The following is a 12,412-nucleotide window of genomic DNA, read 5'->3' as shown; positions in this document are numbered from 1 at the left end:
ACCGCTGCAACTCTCCCGCGTCGCGTGTGCCCGGCAGATGTCTCCTCCGAATTCCTGGACCCCTGTCTGCCTGCCCGAGGCCGGAGAACAGAGAGCCTGAAGAAAGGAATCGGAACAAGGGAGAGCCGAGAACAATAAGAAGGCAGAGGTACTGACTTCTGTGCGTGCTGGGGTTTGTGCTGCACCTCCTAGCACCATTTGAAATCAGTACTACTCTTCTTAGCAATCTACTCACGGCGGAGGTCTCTGGGAGACGGTTTGTACGCGGCGGCGGCGCGCAGTAAAATCCAAGCGGTCGGTTTTCTGTATCCTCCTCTGTCTCTTTAATACAATATTTACGTATGAATTGGTCGCTCGACGCGAGCGCCGCGTTACAAGTTTGTGCGATGATCTGTTTTCCACGCTCACCCCTTTACTTCCGTTTATAAAGACTCTCGGATTTATATTATTACAACATACATCATATATATATATATATATATACGTATAAACGTTAACATTTATGCGAATAATTATTACATACACGTTCGCTCGTTTACGTCGCCGATCTCTCTCTCTACCGCGACTCCGGCCCGGTCACCTTGATTCTTGCTGGTCTCTTGCGGTCGGCTCTATCGCGCCGTCGATCGGGAAGTAAACGGATCCACTATAAACTATTCAGCGAGGCAGTATGGAACATCGTAATAAATAACTTGCCGGCCTCAACGAGCGAGCCGCGACAATGACTGCGATGATGGCATAATAAAAGAATACGCGTATCTATGTACAGTAGTGCCGTCAAGCCCGTCCGCAAATGTCGGCCGATTTTCCGCAATCAAGGACACTTGGGTAACGGCTCCCTGTCGCGAGCGAACCCAAGGCGACGAGGAGGCGGCTCTCTCGGTCGCCAAGCTCGGGCTCCTACCAACGGGCGGCGACTTAACAACTTAACACTATTAATCAGCGAGTAGTGGAACGACGCTCGGTCCGCGTCCCGTGGACCGGCGGGCGGTGAGGCGACGATGAACCCGTCACGCAACTGTCCGGCAGTTAGGTGGAGTCTTTGCTTCGACCGGTCGCCTGCAGCCTCGTCCAGGTCTCGCCCAGCGCCTTCGCGAAGTGATCGTCCACTGCAAACACGACGTAAGACTCTTGGCAATCTCCGACTCGCTTAAGGCGCGTTTCGACGTGACAGTAAATAATTTTTGTAATTTCTAAGATTTCATATTCAAGCGTTGCATTTCTCTCAGTTATTAAAATTCTTTTGAGGGTTTATATAATTCGTTTAACGTTGTTTTTTTGGGGCTGGTTATATTGAAAATTGGGTTACAAAAATATTACGCAACGCGCTTCGTGACTTCCTCTCCCCCTTTGTAAGAAATTCGCGACTGCTGAATAAAGCCTCGCGTAATTTGAGGACGCTTGAAGCACTTCGGACGCGAATGGAGGATTTTTTAACCCTTACTAATATACAAAAGTGAAACGTTGTTTGTTTGTTCTTCTTTCGCGCCTACACGGATTTCAATGAGATTTTGAAAGATTATAGGCTATTAATTTTTTTGTTTAGGCTTCTTTATTTTTCAGACATAAATAATTCTTGTGTGAAAAAAACGGGTAACGGGTCAGCTAGTTTTCAATAAGCGATTCCTTCAGGAAGCTGAGGTACAGTGGGGGACGAAAGAAAAGAAACTTCACAACCTTTAAGATCCCATAACTTTTAGAGAATCGATCCAAACGACTTGAATTTTTTTTTTAGAAGGATCTGAGCTATAAACGCTTAAAGCTCGCAGAATAAGTTTTGATTAGATAAGATTTCGATGAAATTTTAGGCATGTGTAGAACTTACTTCAATCCACAAACGGGATTTCTGAATTCTCATTACAGGCTCACAAAAGAAAGTTAAAAAAAGCAACCTTTACTATTTAAAAACAACAGAACACGTCACTTAGCAAACTAATCCTTCCAGCTTCTCAAAAAAAAAAACTCACCTCGTTTGGACAAAATGTAAACTTTCTCCCCTGCGCCACTGTACATTATTCTTAAAAATTACAAGTTTTCCAGTGTTCTGCGCTTTTTGTGCAAAGGGAGAGTTTCTTAAATCTTTTATTATACCGGCCCCTGGGAAGCCCTTTCTCTAGGGCCCCATATAAATTCTTCTCTGCGTCTGTCAGCAATTTACTGTCACATGGAAAGGGACCTTACTCGCGCGGCTCGGTCCGCGGGCTTACCGCTGAGGCCGGCCTCCTTGTCGGTGGTGTTCGCGTTGAACACAGCCGCGTACTCCTCCAGCCCCAGTGACCGCTTGAAATGCTCCTCTATTGCAGGGTCGCTCACACCGCCCACGGTTCTCAGCCCGGTCCTCTGCCCTCCAGCGGCCGCTGACGGCGTCATCGTCGGTGTGGGAGCCACTGCTGTGTCCTCGATGGTGGTACCTGGAAAACAGCCCCAGTTTAGCGCCTCGGCTCAGCGAATTCTACGAGCTCGGATCTGGGATCTCCGCTGCAATCTCCATAATGGGATTGCCGATCCGGCGCGCGTTCCCCCGCCGGGCAGGGTTACGCGCGCATCTGCGCCCCGTTGCATCACCGGCGCATTGTCAGAGGACGCGGTCACCCCTGCCCGGCGGACAATAGCGGGCCCCCTCTGCGCCCAAGAACAACGGGGCGCGCCTAACGAATTCGCGGCGAGAGCTTGGCGGAAGCGGGCTCACCGGGCTGCGGCGTGGTGGGCACGATCACGCTGGGCCTGCTGTGGTGGTGATTGTGATGGTGGACCCTGGCCGCGGACATGTCCAGCGCCTCGCTCTGGATCGGGTCCCTCCTACGCTCCTTGCGCCACGCGCTGCTCGGCTTCCGGTGGAGATTCGTCGCCTTCGGTCGCTCCTCTGCCGCAAAAAGAAAAATTATGTTTTACACGCTCTGCATGGTCGCGGGTACCGCGAGCGGGCGAGCGCAGCGGTGGCGAGGCTAACTGTTTTCCTCTCTCAAGCGGTGGGTTAGGTTTGCAGCTACCCCATGTGCGCTGCACGTGCACGCTGCTCCCAGAATGTAGTCGTTTACATTTGGAGGCTGCCGCGGATAGAGGGATCGCTACCGCTGTGCTTACCTGTGTTGCCGGAGGTAGCTTTGTACAGTTTTTGTGGCTTTAGGAAGTATTAAAGAAACCCTCTGCATGTAGTTGTATTGGGTTTGAATGTTTCTTTTGGAGTCGCATGCACCTGAACGCAGGGCGGATTTCGGTAACAAGTGTCTGCCGTTCTTTGAGGGAAGTAATATTAAATGTTTTGGTTTAAAAGAGAGGCGATTTTGAAATTAATGCACTGTGGGAATCCACGGGGAGTTGTTGCTAATTCGCTGTGTGGGAAGGAAGTGAATTGGTTGTAAAGTTGTATCAAGCCTCTGGGTTTAAAGTTTTGCTAATTTCTTTCGTTCAGAAATTTTTCGCACCAAAATTTGATCCTCTCCAAATAGTTCGCTTCCCAAAATTGGATGCTCTCCAAATTTTGATGCTATCAAAATTTAATGCTCCCCAAATTTTGATGCTCCTCAAAATTTAACACTCCCCAATTTTTTTAGCTCCCCAAAATTTGCTGCTCCCAAAGTTTAACGCTCTCCAAAATTTGCTGCTCCCAAAATTTAAAGCTCTTCAAAATTTGATGCTCCCCTAAATTTGCCGCTCAAAAATTTGTTGCTCCCAAAATTTAACGCTTCCCAAAATTGGATGCTCAAAATTTAACGCTCTCCAAAATTTGCTGCTTCCAAAGTTTAATGCTCCCCAAATTTTGATGCTATCAAAATTTAATGCTCCCCAAATTTTTTCGATCCCCCAAAATTTGACGCTCCTCAAAATTTAACGCTCCCCAATTTTTTTAGCTCCCCAAAATTTGCTGCTCCCAAAGTTTAATGCTCTCCAAAATTTGATGCTCCCAAAGTTTAATGCTCCCCAAATTTTGATGCTATCAAAATTTAATGCTCCCCAATTTTTTTCGATCCCCCAAAATTTGATGCTCCTCAAAATTTAACGCTCCCCAATTTTTTTAGCTCCCCAAAATTTGCTGCTCCCAAAGTTTAATGCTCCCCAAATTTTGATGCTATCAAAATTTAATGCTCCCCAATTTTTTTCGATCCCCCAAAATTTGATGCTCCTCAAAATTTAACGCTCCCCAATTTTTTTAGCTCCCCAAAATTTGCTGCTCCCAAAGTTTAATGCTCTCCAAAATTTGATGCTCCCAAATTTTTTCGCTCCCCACAATTTGCTGTTTCCAAAGATTAATGCTTCCCAAAATTTGATGCTCCCCCAAAATTTAACGCGCCCTAAAATATGTCACTCCCAAAAATTTGCCATTCTCCAAAATTTCTTGCTCCCGAAAATTTTTCCCTCCCCAAAGTTTTGCACTCCTTAAAACTTTGCCGCCCCTCAAAATTCACCGCCCTCGTCAGCAGCCTACTTATATCGCCTATACACAAACCTCCCTGCCTGAACGACGACGAAAAGCTCGGAAAAGAAAAGCAAAGGTCCAGCTTTCACGCTCTGCCTCCTGGAACATTCCATGCGAACTGGTACCGATTTCGAAGTAAGCCTTTAGTGATATTCAACGTACCTCGAAATTTATTTTTCGAAATTTTGAAAAATGTCGATTTTACAGCTGTTTCAAGTTAAGTGCTACCTTTTTTTCCAATACATTATAGCTATGGAAGTAGTAAACGGATGGAGATGAGCTTTACGGTGCTTACAGAGAAGACATTGAAGTTTAAAAAAAAAATTATTTCCTAAAATATACAGTATAAGTATAAAACCTTGTGTGGCCTTGAAAGTCATAGTGTACCATATAGTTAAATTTGTCTTGACAGTCGCTTTCATATTGGGTAATCAAATATATAGCATTCCATTTCAAAAACTGAAAGTCACAGGGCCAATATTAAAATGTCCATATTTTTTAAAATTTGTCCATCAAAGTACAGGATAGAACTATATTCCCCCTTTTGTTTTAGATTTTTAAAATCGCACCCGATATTAAAAACCTGCATTTGTTTAAAATAATTGCCCCAAAAAAATTCAAACTTTTCTTATTTAAACTGAAATAAATTTTTCAAAAAAAACTTCAATGTCTTCTCTACAAGCACCGTAAATCTGATCTCCATCCCTTTACTACTTCCACAGCTAGGGTAGATGTCCCAAATACTGTCAGTGTCCCTATTACTGCCACTTTATTTATTTCACTTCAAAAAAACGTAATGTATACAGAATATACATATAAAGAATGTATAATAATATAATAATAAGAAGAACAGTCCCAATTTTATGATAAATTATTTTTTACACTATTCATTATACACCGCGTGTTTATTAAGTAAAATAAATGAAGTGGCAGTAACTGGGACGTTTACCCTATAATGTATTGAAAAAAAGTTAGCCCTTAGCTTCAAACAGCTGTAAAATCGAAATTTTCCAAAATTTCGAAAAATCCTCCGAGCTACGTTGAAACATCACTAAATACTACAACCTATTCAAATTTCATCAACCTACGAAAACTTACTCCGAAATCTGTCCTAGTTCGCACGTCCCTCCTATTTCCCCCTTATTTCCCCAGTTCCCTTTTGTTTGCATAAATACATACAGAGTTGATAGTACCATTCCAGTAACTCCTACGTTCACCAAATCAGTAATACGCTGAACAATAAGCCAGAGAAGGCCTCCAAGTATTTATAAAAAAAAAAAAACAGGGGTGGCCGCGTCAGCCGCGATATCTAAAATAGTCGATCGATCCGCCAACCCTCCTCCCTCTGGATCGGTCTGCGGAGCAATAGAAGGGGTGGCCCGAGTCCGGTTCCCAGGACGGGGCAGGAAGTGCCTAATAGCCGTGAGAGGATCGTCAGGAAGACGGTGAAACTGGTTTAAAGGCGAAGGACGAGTGGCGGGCACAAAGCGGGCGGAAGATGAATGGACGGGGCGCGCTACGCGATCGTGTTCCACTTCAATTAACTTCGCGACGAGCTTGCCAAAAATACGCCTGGACAAGCGGCGGCGATCTCGCGCAGGAGAGCCACGTACCTCCCGGCTTGCGCGCCGCTCGGAGGCCGTCGGTGTTCAGCCACGGCTGCCAGAGGCAGCTCCTCCTGGGCGACACCTCCATGCTCCTAATCCTCGACCGGTGCCCCGAGAGCTCGGCCGCGACTGGTTTTCCCTCGAGGCGAAAGATTCGCGACCCCTTTTTACCGCGAGGGGGGGAAGTTCACTTCACAAAGTTGCCCGACACGGCCGGAGGGATCATCGGATGCGCCTCGACCCAGGGATCTTCCTTTCGCCGAAGAACGCTGCCTCCATGATCCGCGTCCGCCGCGCGGCTTCAGGGGAGCCGCTGGCCCGCGACACGCCGCGCGGAACAAGCTAAGCGTCGGCGAATTCGAAGCGCGAAGAGCATAATCGAAGGTGGCAACGCACTGAAGAGCCTCCTCTCCCTCCGCGAAGAGAGAGCTCGTGTGGATTCGTGAATGCCCCTCTTACGCGACTGTCTTAAGACTCATTCATTCATCCGCCTCGTCCGTCGCCTGCCCCCTCCAGCGCGCCGCAGAAGCTGGCTCTAACACATGCCCGACTCGAACGCACGCTCGCCCAGCCTGGCGATGGGCACCGGCCCCCCTCTCCCCGCCGCAGCTTTTCGAATAAGTCGATACGCAACGACATTCTGACGAATCGAGGGGATCTTCGAAGTCCGCGGGACGCTGGGACTCCCCGAGCCTCACACTACGTTTGTTTTCAGGAGCGAGGCGTTGTGGGTTTGTTGGGGAATTTGAGGGGGACTAGGAATGGCTCGAAGCCATTGGGGCTGCTCGAGTAGTCGAATATTCGAGTAGCTTGAAATGCGGACCGAGCCGAGCAACTCGAGTAGAACCGAGAAACTCGAATGGAACCGAGAAAGTCGAATGGAACCGAGAAACTCGAATGGAACCGAGAAACTCGAATGGAACCGAGAAACTCGAATGGAACCGAGAAACTCGAATGGAACCGAGAAACTCGAATGGAATCGAGCAACTCGAATGGAATCGAGCAACTCGAATGGAATCGAGCAACTCGAATGGAACCGAGCAACTCGAATAGAACCGAGCAACTCGACTAGAACGCTTTTTTTATATGTTTTCTATTGTATATTACTATTATTATTATTATTATTATTATTATTATTATTATTGGCGGGAAACCCTTTAGTGTACAGAGATACCAAAATATTACCATTATTAAATAAAAAGATAAAAAATGAGAGAAAGTTATAAAATATATATATATAAAATAATAACATAAAATAAAATAAAATAATATAATATAAAATTGTAAAGTCTACTGTGTAATAAAGAAAGAATTAAAGAACCGAGAACTCGAATTTTTTCGAGCGGCTCGGAGTAAACCCGAGCGGGCCGAAAGTACCGAGTGGGCTGAAAGTACCGAACAGTTCAGTTTGTCAAGTAGTTTGATTTGAAGCTTGAATGTTTCGAATATTTTAGAATATGTTTATTTACTGGATAATGGTTCGTAATTATTATTATTATTATTATACTTTATAGACTTTATTACTCGTTAAACAGAAAATATAGTACACAAAGAAAAAGCAAGATACGAGTAAAAGCGAGGCCGCAGTAATAATGTGAGTAATTAAAATGTAAACTGCAAATAAAAATATTCCTTAACTATTGAAAATAATTTTTCGCGTATGTATGATTTATTAATATTTCTTCTTGCGCTTTCCTTTAATTTTCTGTCTTTTACATTTTAATTATTCACATTATTACTGCGGCCTTGCCTTTACCCGTATCTTACTTTCTCCTTATGTACTATATTTTCTGTTTAACAAGTAATAAAGTCGAAATAATAATAATAATAATAATTACGAACCATTATCCAGTAAATGAACATATTCTAAAATATTCGAAACATTTAAACTTCTTACTACTCGACAAACCGGACTGTTCGATACTTTCGGCCCACTCGGTACATTCGGCCCGCTCTGTTTACTTCGAGCCGCTCGAAAAAATTCGAGTTGCTCGGTTCTATTCGAGTTGCTCGCTTTTTTCGAGTACTCGGCTCGGTTCGGTTCTACGAACCAGGTTCGGCTCGGTTCGGTTCTTCGAACCAGGTTCGGCTCGGTTCGGTTCGGTTCGGTTCTTCGAGCCGAGTCAGGCTCGGCTCGTATATTCCGAGTACTCGCGAACAGCTCTAGAAGCCATCGCTGCGATATACACACGCACCTCAGCAACTCGTCCCTTTCCTCTTTCCTATTGCTTTTTTCCCCCCCGTCAGGTAGGCAGAATACGTGGACTGGAGGCGATCGATGCACACGTGCATCTCGCATGCACGAAAGGGAGGGAGAAAAGAATCGGTAAGAATTATCGAATTCCTGCGCCAATTCTCACGGCAATTGCTCGCTAATCCAATTCCTGCGAACACCGGCGACCGTGGAGCCCCCCCTCGGCACGGGGATGCGTAGCGAAAATTCAATTGCGCCTGAAGTCTAAGGGCAGGCCTTGGAAAACGCCGCAGTGCTCCCACGTCCTCGCCAGAGGCCCCACCGAGCCTCCTCTCTATTGTTCGCGCAATAATAATCCCCGAGCAAGATCAAGGCGACGCGTTATCCTCGAGGAATCGTGAGGCATCGGGCAGGAATCCGTGGTATTTTAATAGCGCCGCGTCCGCAGGTAACTCGCGCGCAGCTATCAGGCACGTTTAGCTGCGAATCGCGGGCCCGTGGGCGTGAATTCGCGCCGCAACGCCGCCGGGCGAGTATTCTCCTCCGCGAAATCCAATTCCGACGGGGAGAGGAGCGTCTAATGAGACGCGAGGCTCGCGGCTGGCCAAGGAATGCGCTGAATCGAACCGACCCGTGGAATCGGGGATCCGCGGAACTCGATACCGGTCCCGATCGAGTTACCATCCGACAATTATTCATCCCGATCGTCGGTAAATCCCTGTATCGTTCGTCTACTTCGCTCGCCGGCTTCTCGAGGCTCTCGAGAACGGCGCTCGACTAATGGAATTAGTTCTGGAAATATTTTTAATAATTTAAAAATACCGCGAGGCGCAGATAAGGCGCTTATTAATAATCCCAAGATTTACGGTAAAAGTATTTTCGGGAGCGGTTCAGGTGGACCCGAGAAAGTCACTGGAAGCGCCATCGGTCGACGTCGGGCGGAACTACGCCTGGTATTCGGAACAGGTTCGAAGCTCGGCATTCCATCACAACAAACACCGCGCCAGCCGAGTCACACTCCCGCGACACGACCGCCGCCGAATCGGGGCTCGTTACAGCGCCGGGGCGGTTCGCGTCGCAGGACCTTGTAATTTACGGGAATCGTCGGTCGCGACGCTCGAACGATAATAGAGATTATTTATAAAAATTGAGAAACGAAGCCAGGAATTCCGTCCGCCCCGGGGAGTCTACAGGCAAACGGCCTAAGCACACAGATTTATCTGCGCGCTTTATCGCGGACGTTTCCAGCGATTGGTTCGGGAGATAAATCGCGACGTCCGTATCTAAGGAATTCAGGCGGTCGGCGAGTTCCTTGAACGGTCCCCCAGGAAGTTCCCCCCCCCCCCCCCAGGGGATGGAGACGCGAGCGCCGAGCAATTAATAAGTTTCCGCGATCCGGCGAGAAGTTATCGCGCGTGGCGTCGCGGCGCGACTCAACGATTCCGCTGGGAGGCACCCATTGTTTACGGTCGATTACGCGTACTGCGTTGCGAGAGCGACACACTTGCGCCAGGCGATTGTTCCGCGCCGCTATGAGAAGCGGATTTTCCATTTTCCTCTTTCCTTATTCCCCTCTCCCTCCGGAAAATCGCCGAGAGCACCGTGAGAAGAGGTAAATAGCGCGCGCGGTCGAGAGAGAGAGAGAGAGAGAGATGCCGAGCGGCGATCGACAGGCCTCGGGAGGAGTCACGTGCGCGTGGCTCTCGCTCCGGCTAAGTGAATACGCGCGTCACAGGAAGGAAGAAGAAGCCTCGGCTAGTGTCTTGCCAGCGAGCCGAGGCATCTAAAATAAACACTGCACAATGTTATCTAATTCGACGTGAAATTGGCATTTCGTAGGAATGCGGGCTGCTCCCGGTAACTGGGGCGGAATATCGCAGGAGCGCGCTCCTCTTCTTACATAAATCCTCCGGGCGATTCTCGATCGTTACACAACAGGTCCGGACACCCGCGAACCGAAATAAACGTGCTCTAGCCTGGCTAATTAGCGCCGCGAAAGCTACCTGTACGCACCCCCCACCCCGGGGGCGGCGCGGAGCCGAGAATCGGGAGCGCATAAACTGACCTTGCACCATAGTCGCCGCCCTGGAGAGGACGTCCAAGGCGCTCTCGACGGCGGACATCTCCCTCTGGACGGTGGTCGCTCGGGCCTCTCGCCGATTACCCTTAACGGTCGCACCCTCTGGAGCGTCGAGGCCGAGAGGGCAGGGGACCTCGGCCAGTCCGGAGCGTGGGTGTTGGCGAGGAATCACCAGGTGTTCGCCACGGGTCGGGGTGCCCGCGAGAAATCGCTGCGAGCCCGGCACCGTTGTAGAAATCCGCTCTCTAGGGACAGAAGTCGAACTTAACTGTTTGGGGGCCTTCCTCGCGGCCGAAGCCAGCACAAATAAAGTAAAACGGGGATTAAAAAACGTGACATTGTCTGTGGAATGCGGACCCCTCACCAGAGGCCCGCCTCTCGCTTCTTTCCTCACCTCATCCCACCCACCCTGCGCTGCTTCGCGAGCCCCCGCCCGCCCGCCCCACCCCGCGAGTTCCACAAGCGATCCCACTCCACCCACCGTTACTGCTCCCTAGCGATAGACTCGACGTGCCATTTCGACCGTTTCCCAACCTCGTCAACCTTCCCAAGCGATTTCGACCGAAAGCTTCGTCGCGTTCGACGCGCGTTCAGCCGAACGCGTACGCGCGGACCTGATCCTAACCTAACTCTCGCTTAACGATTTTGCGCTCAGATACCTAATCCGCCGTTCCGACGCTTTCGAACTTCTGGATGTACTTCGAATGCGTCCAATGGCAGCTATCAGACGCGGCGACGAGTATCGCTGTGTCACGCGGAACAACACTGATAATTCGAGGACCGATTCAATAACGTTCTCGCGGCCACTCGAGCCCATCACTCCCGCTCGCCTCCTTACTCCCGTATCGCGCCATTCCTGCCCCTTTCCAAACTTCCACACAACCGGCGCCAAACGCACAGCATCGCAATCTCATCTTAATGACATAAACAATCGTTAAATCGGCATTCTCTCCGACCTATCTCCCGCGGATCCTCCCCTCCGAGGAGTGCCACTGCTGCAACCCTCTTGCATCGATCACTAACGAGACGTATCCCCTCGATCGCTGCCCGAAACGCGGAGGATAGAACGATAGAGGTAAAATGTGGAGCGACGCTCTTTCCCGCGAGTAAAAGGCAGCGGGGCGATCTCACAATTTCGATCGAATACTTTTGCCCCTACCTCTCCCCGGCTTTTCCCCCCGATTCTTATTGAAACTCGCCTCGCACGCATACTCGGCCGCTAATCGTACCGATTGAAAATTCCGGCACTGAATCGATCCGGAGCTCGCCAGCGGCATTTCAGAGATCTGTAGAGGCCGATCGCGGAGCTGGTGTGCGCCGTTGAAAGTTCCGACGCAGGGCCGAGCGGATAAGGAATTATCGCGGTCGCCGGGTTCGCGTCTCGGTAAACGGAATTCGTCGAAAGTGATGAATCAACGAAATGTCGAGCGCGTTTTTTTGGTATCGCGTAACGAGAGCACGCACACGCCTGCACATGCACGGGGCCACGCGCGCGCACGAGCGACCGCGAAATCGTTCGGCGAGAAGTTATAAAAGAATCCTCGCTCGGCGCGAGGTGCATGGCGAGGGAGCGAATCGTTCGATTTTTCAGTCAACTGCCACCGACGGAATTCCAGCCGTTTACGAGGCAACGCCGAGGAACGGACGGAAAGAGGGCATTTTCCCCCCGAGTACCGCGTCCCGTCGCTCGCGGGAATCGATAGAGGAATGCGGCGTAGCGTGAAAGAAGAAAAAAAAAAAAAAGAAGAGGGACGAGGCACGCATTCCTCGAGGTAAAATCGAACGGTTTTTTTCCTTTCGAAATGCGTCTTTACTCACCAAGCGTTGTGCGATGACACCCGCGTGAATGCACGATCAAACATCCGGCGCGACGTTTCCTGGCATGCCGAGCCGAGACGGGCCGCGTATTTTCATTGAAAACGATGAAAATCTAATGGTATGCGGGCGGACACGCAGAACACGGCCTGTTTGACACGAGAGGTAGCCTCGGTTCCCCTACCACTTCGACACTACACTGGAATGCATGGCATTCGGTTGTTCCGACGCGCTCTACAGGCAAAACTGCTAACCGTCCCGTATGCCGCACACTCTCTGTGTAAATACGCTCTTTCCCC

General features: G+C 49.2%; 1 protein-coding gene across 6 annotated transcripts; it reads right to left on the bottom strand.

Annotated features, from left to right (window-relative positions):
• Positions 1 to 299: 299 nt before the first annotated feature.
• Positions 300 to 12,383, bottom strand: LOC143377356 (uncharacterized). 6 transcript variants are annotated; one of them, XM_076828544.1, is made up of 5 exons: positions 12,113 to 12,383; positions 10,284 to 10,541; positions 2,690 to 2,863; positions 2,208 to 2,411; positions 300 to 1,109 (listed from the first exon to the last, which is right to left on the bottom strand). In XM_076828544.1, exons 2-5 carry the CDS (start codon positions 10,339 to 10,341, stop codon positions 1,030 to 1,032), a joined length of 516 nt encoding a protein of 171 aa, XP_076684659.1. In that variant the 5' UTR covers positions 10,342 to 10,541; positions 12,113 to 12,383; the 3' UTR covers positions 300 to 1,029. The 6 variants fall into 6 exon arrangements, with proteins under 6 accessions (XP_076684659.1, XP_076684658.1, XP_076684654.1 ...); XM_076828543.1 differs by having other exon boundaries at positions 10,284 to 10,543; positions 12,117 to 12,383; XM_076828539.1 differs by lacking the exon at positions 12,113 to 12,383 and adding an exon at positions 11,255 to 11,377 and having other exon boundaries at positions 10,284 to 10,543.
• Between the last annotated feature and the right edge of the window lie 29 nt (positions 12,384 to 12,412).

This window comes from Andrena cerasifolii, chromosome 15 (genome assembly GCF_050908995.1).
Source record: "Andrena cerasifolii isolate SP2316 chromosome 15, iyAndCera1_principal, whole genome shotgun sequence".
Lineage (NCBI taxonomy): Eukaryota > Metazoa > Arthropoda > Insecta > Hymenoptera > Andrenidae > Andrena > Andrena cerasifolii.
Note: the sequence above shows the minus strand (reverse complement) of the source record. Positions and strands in the feature narration are given on the sequence as shown.

Bases quoted from the DNA above. Each gene is read 5' to 3' on its own strand.
- LOC143377356 (XM_076828538.1), bottom strand. From the start codon at position 11,115: ATGGGCTCGAGTGGCCGCGAGAACGTTATTGAATCGGTCCTCGAATTA. The intron at 2,864-10,283 runs GTCAGTTTATGC...TTTTTGCGGCAG, and splicing joins GGCGGCGACTATGGTGCAAG to AGGAGCGACCGAAGGCGACG. The intron at 1,110-2,207 runs GTAAGCCCGCGG...TCGTGTTTGCAG, and splicing joins CAAGGAGGCCGGCCTCAGCG to TGGACGATCACTTCGCGAAG.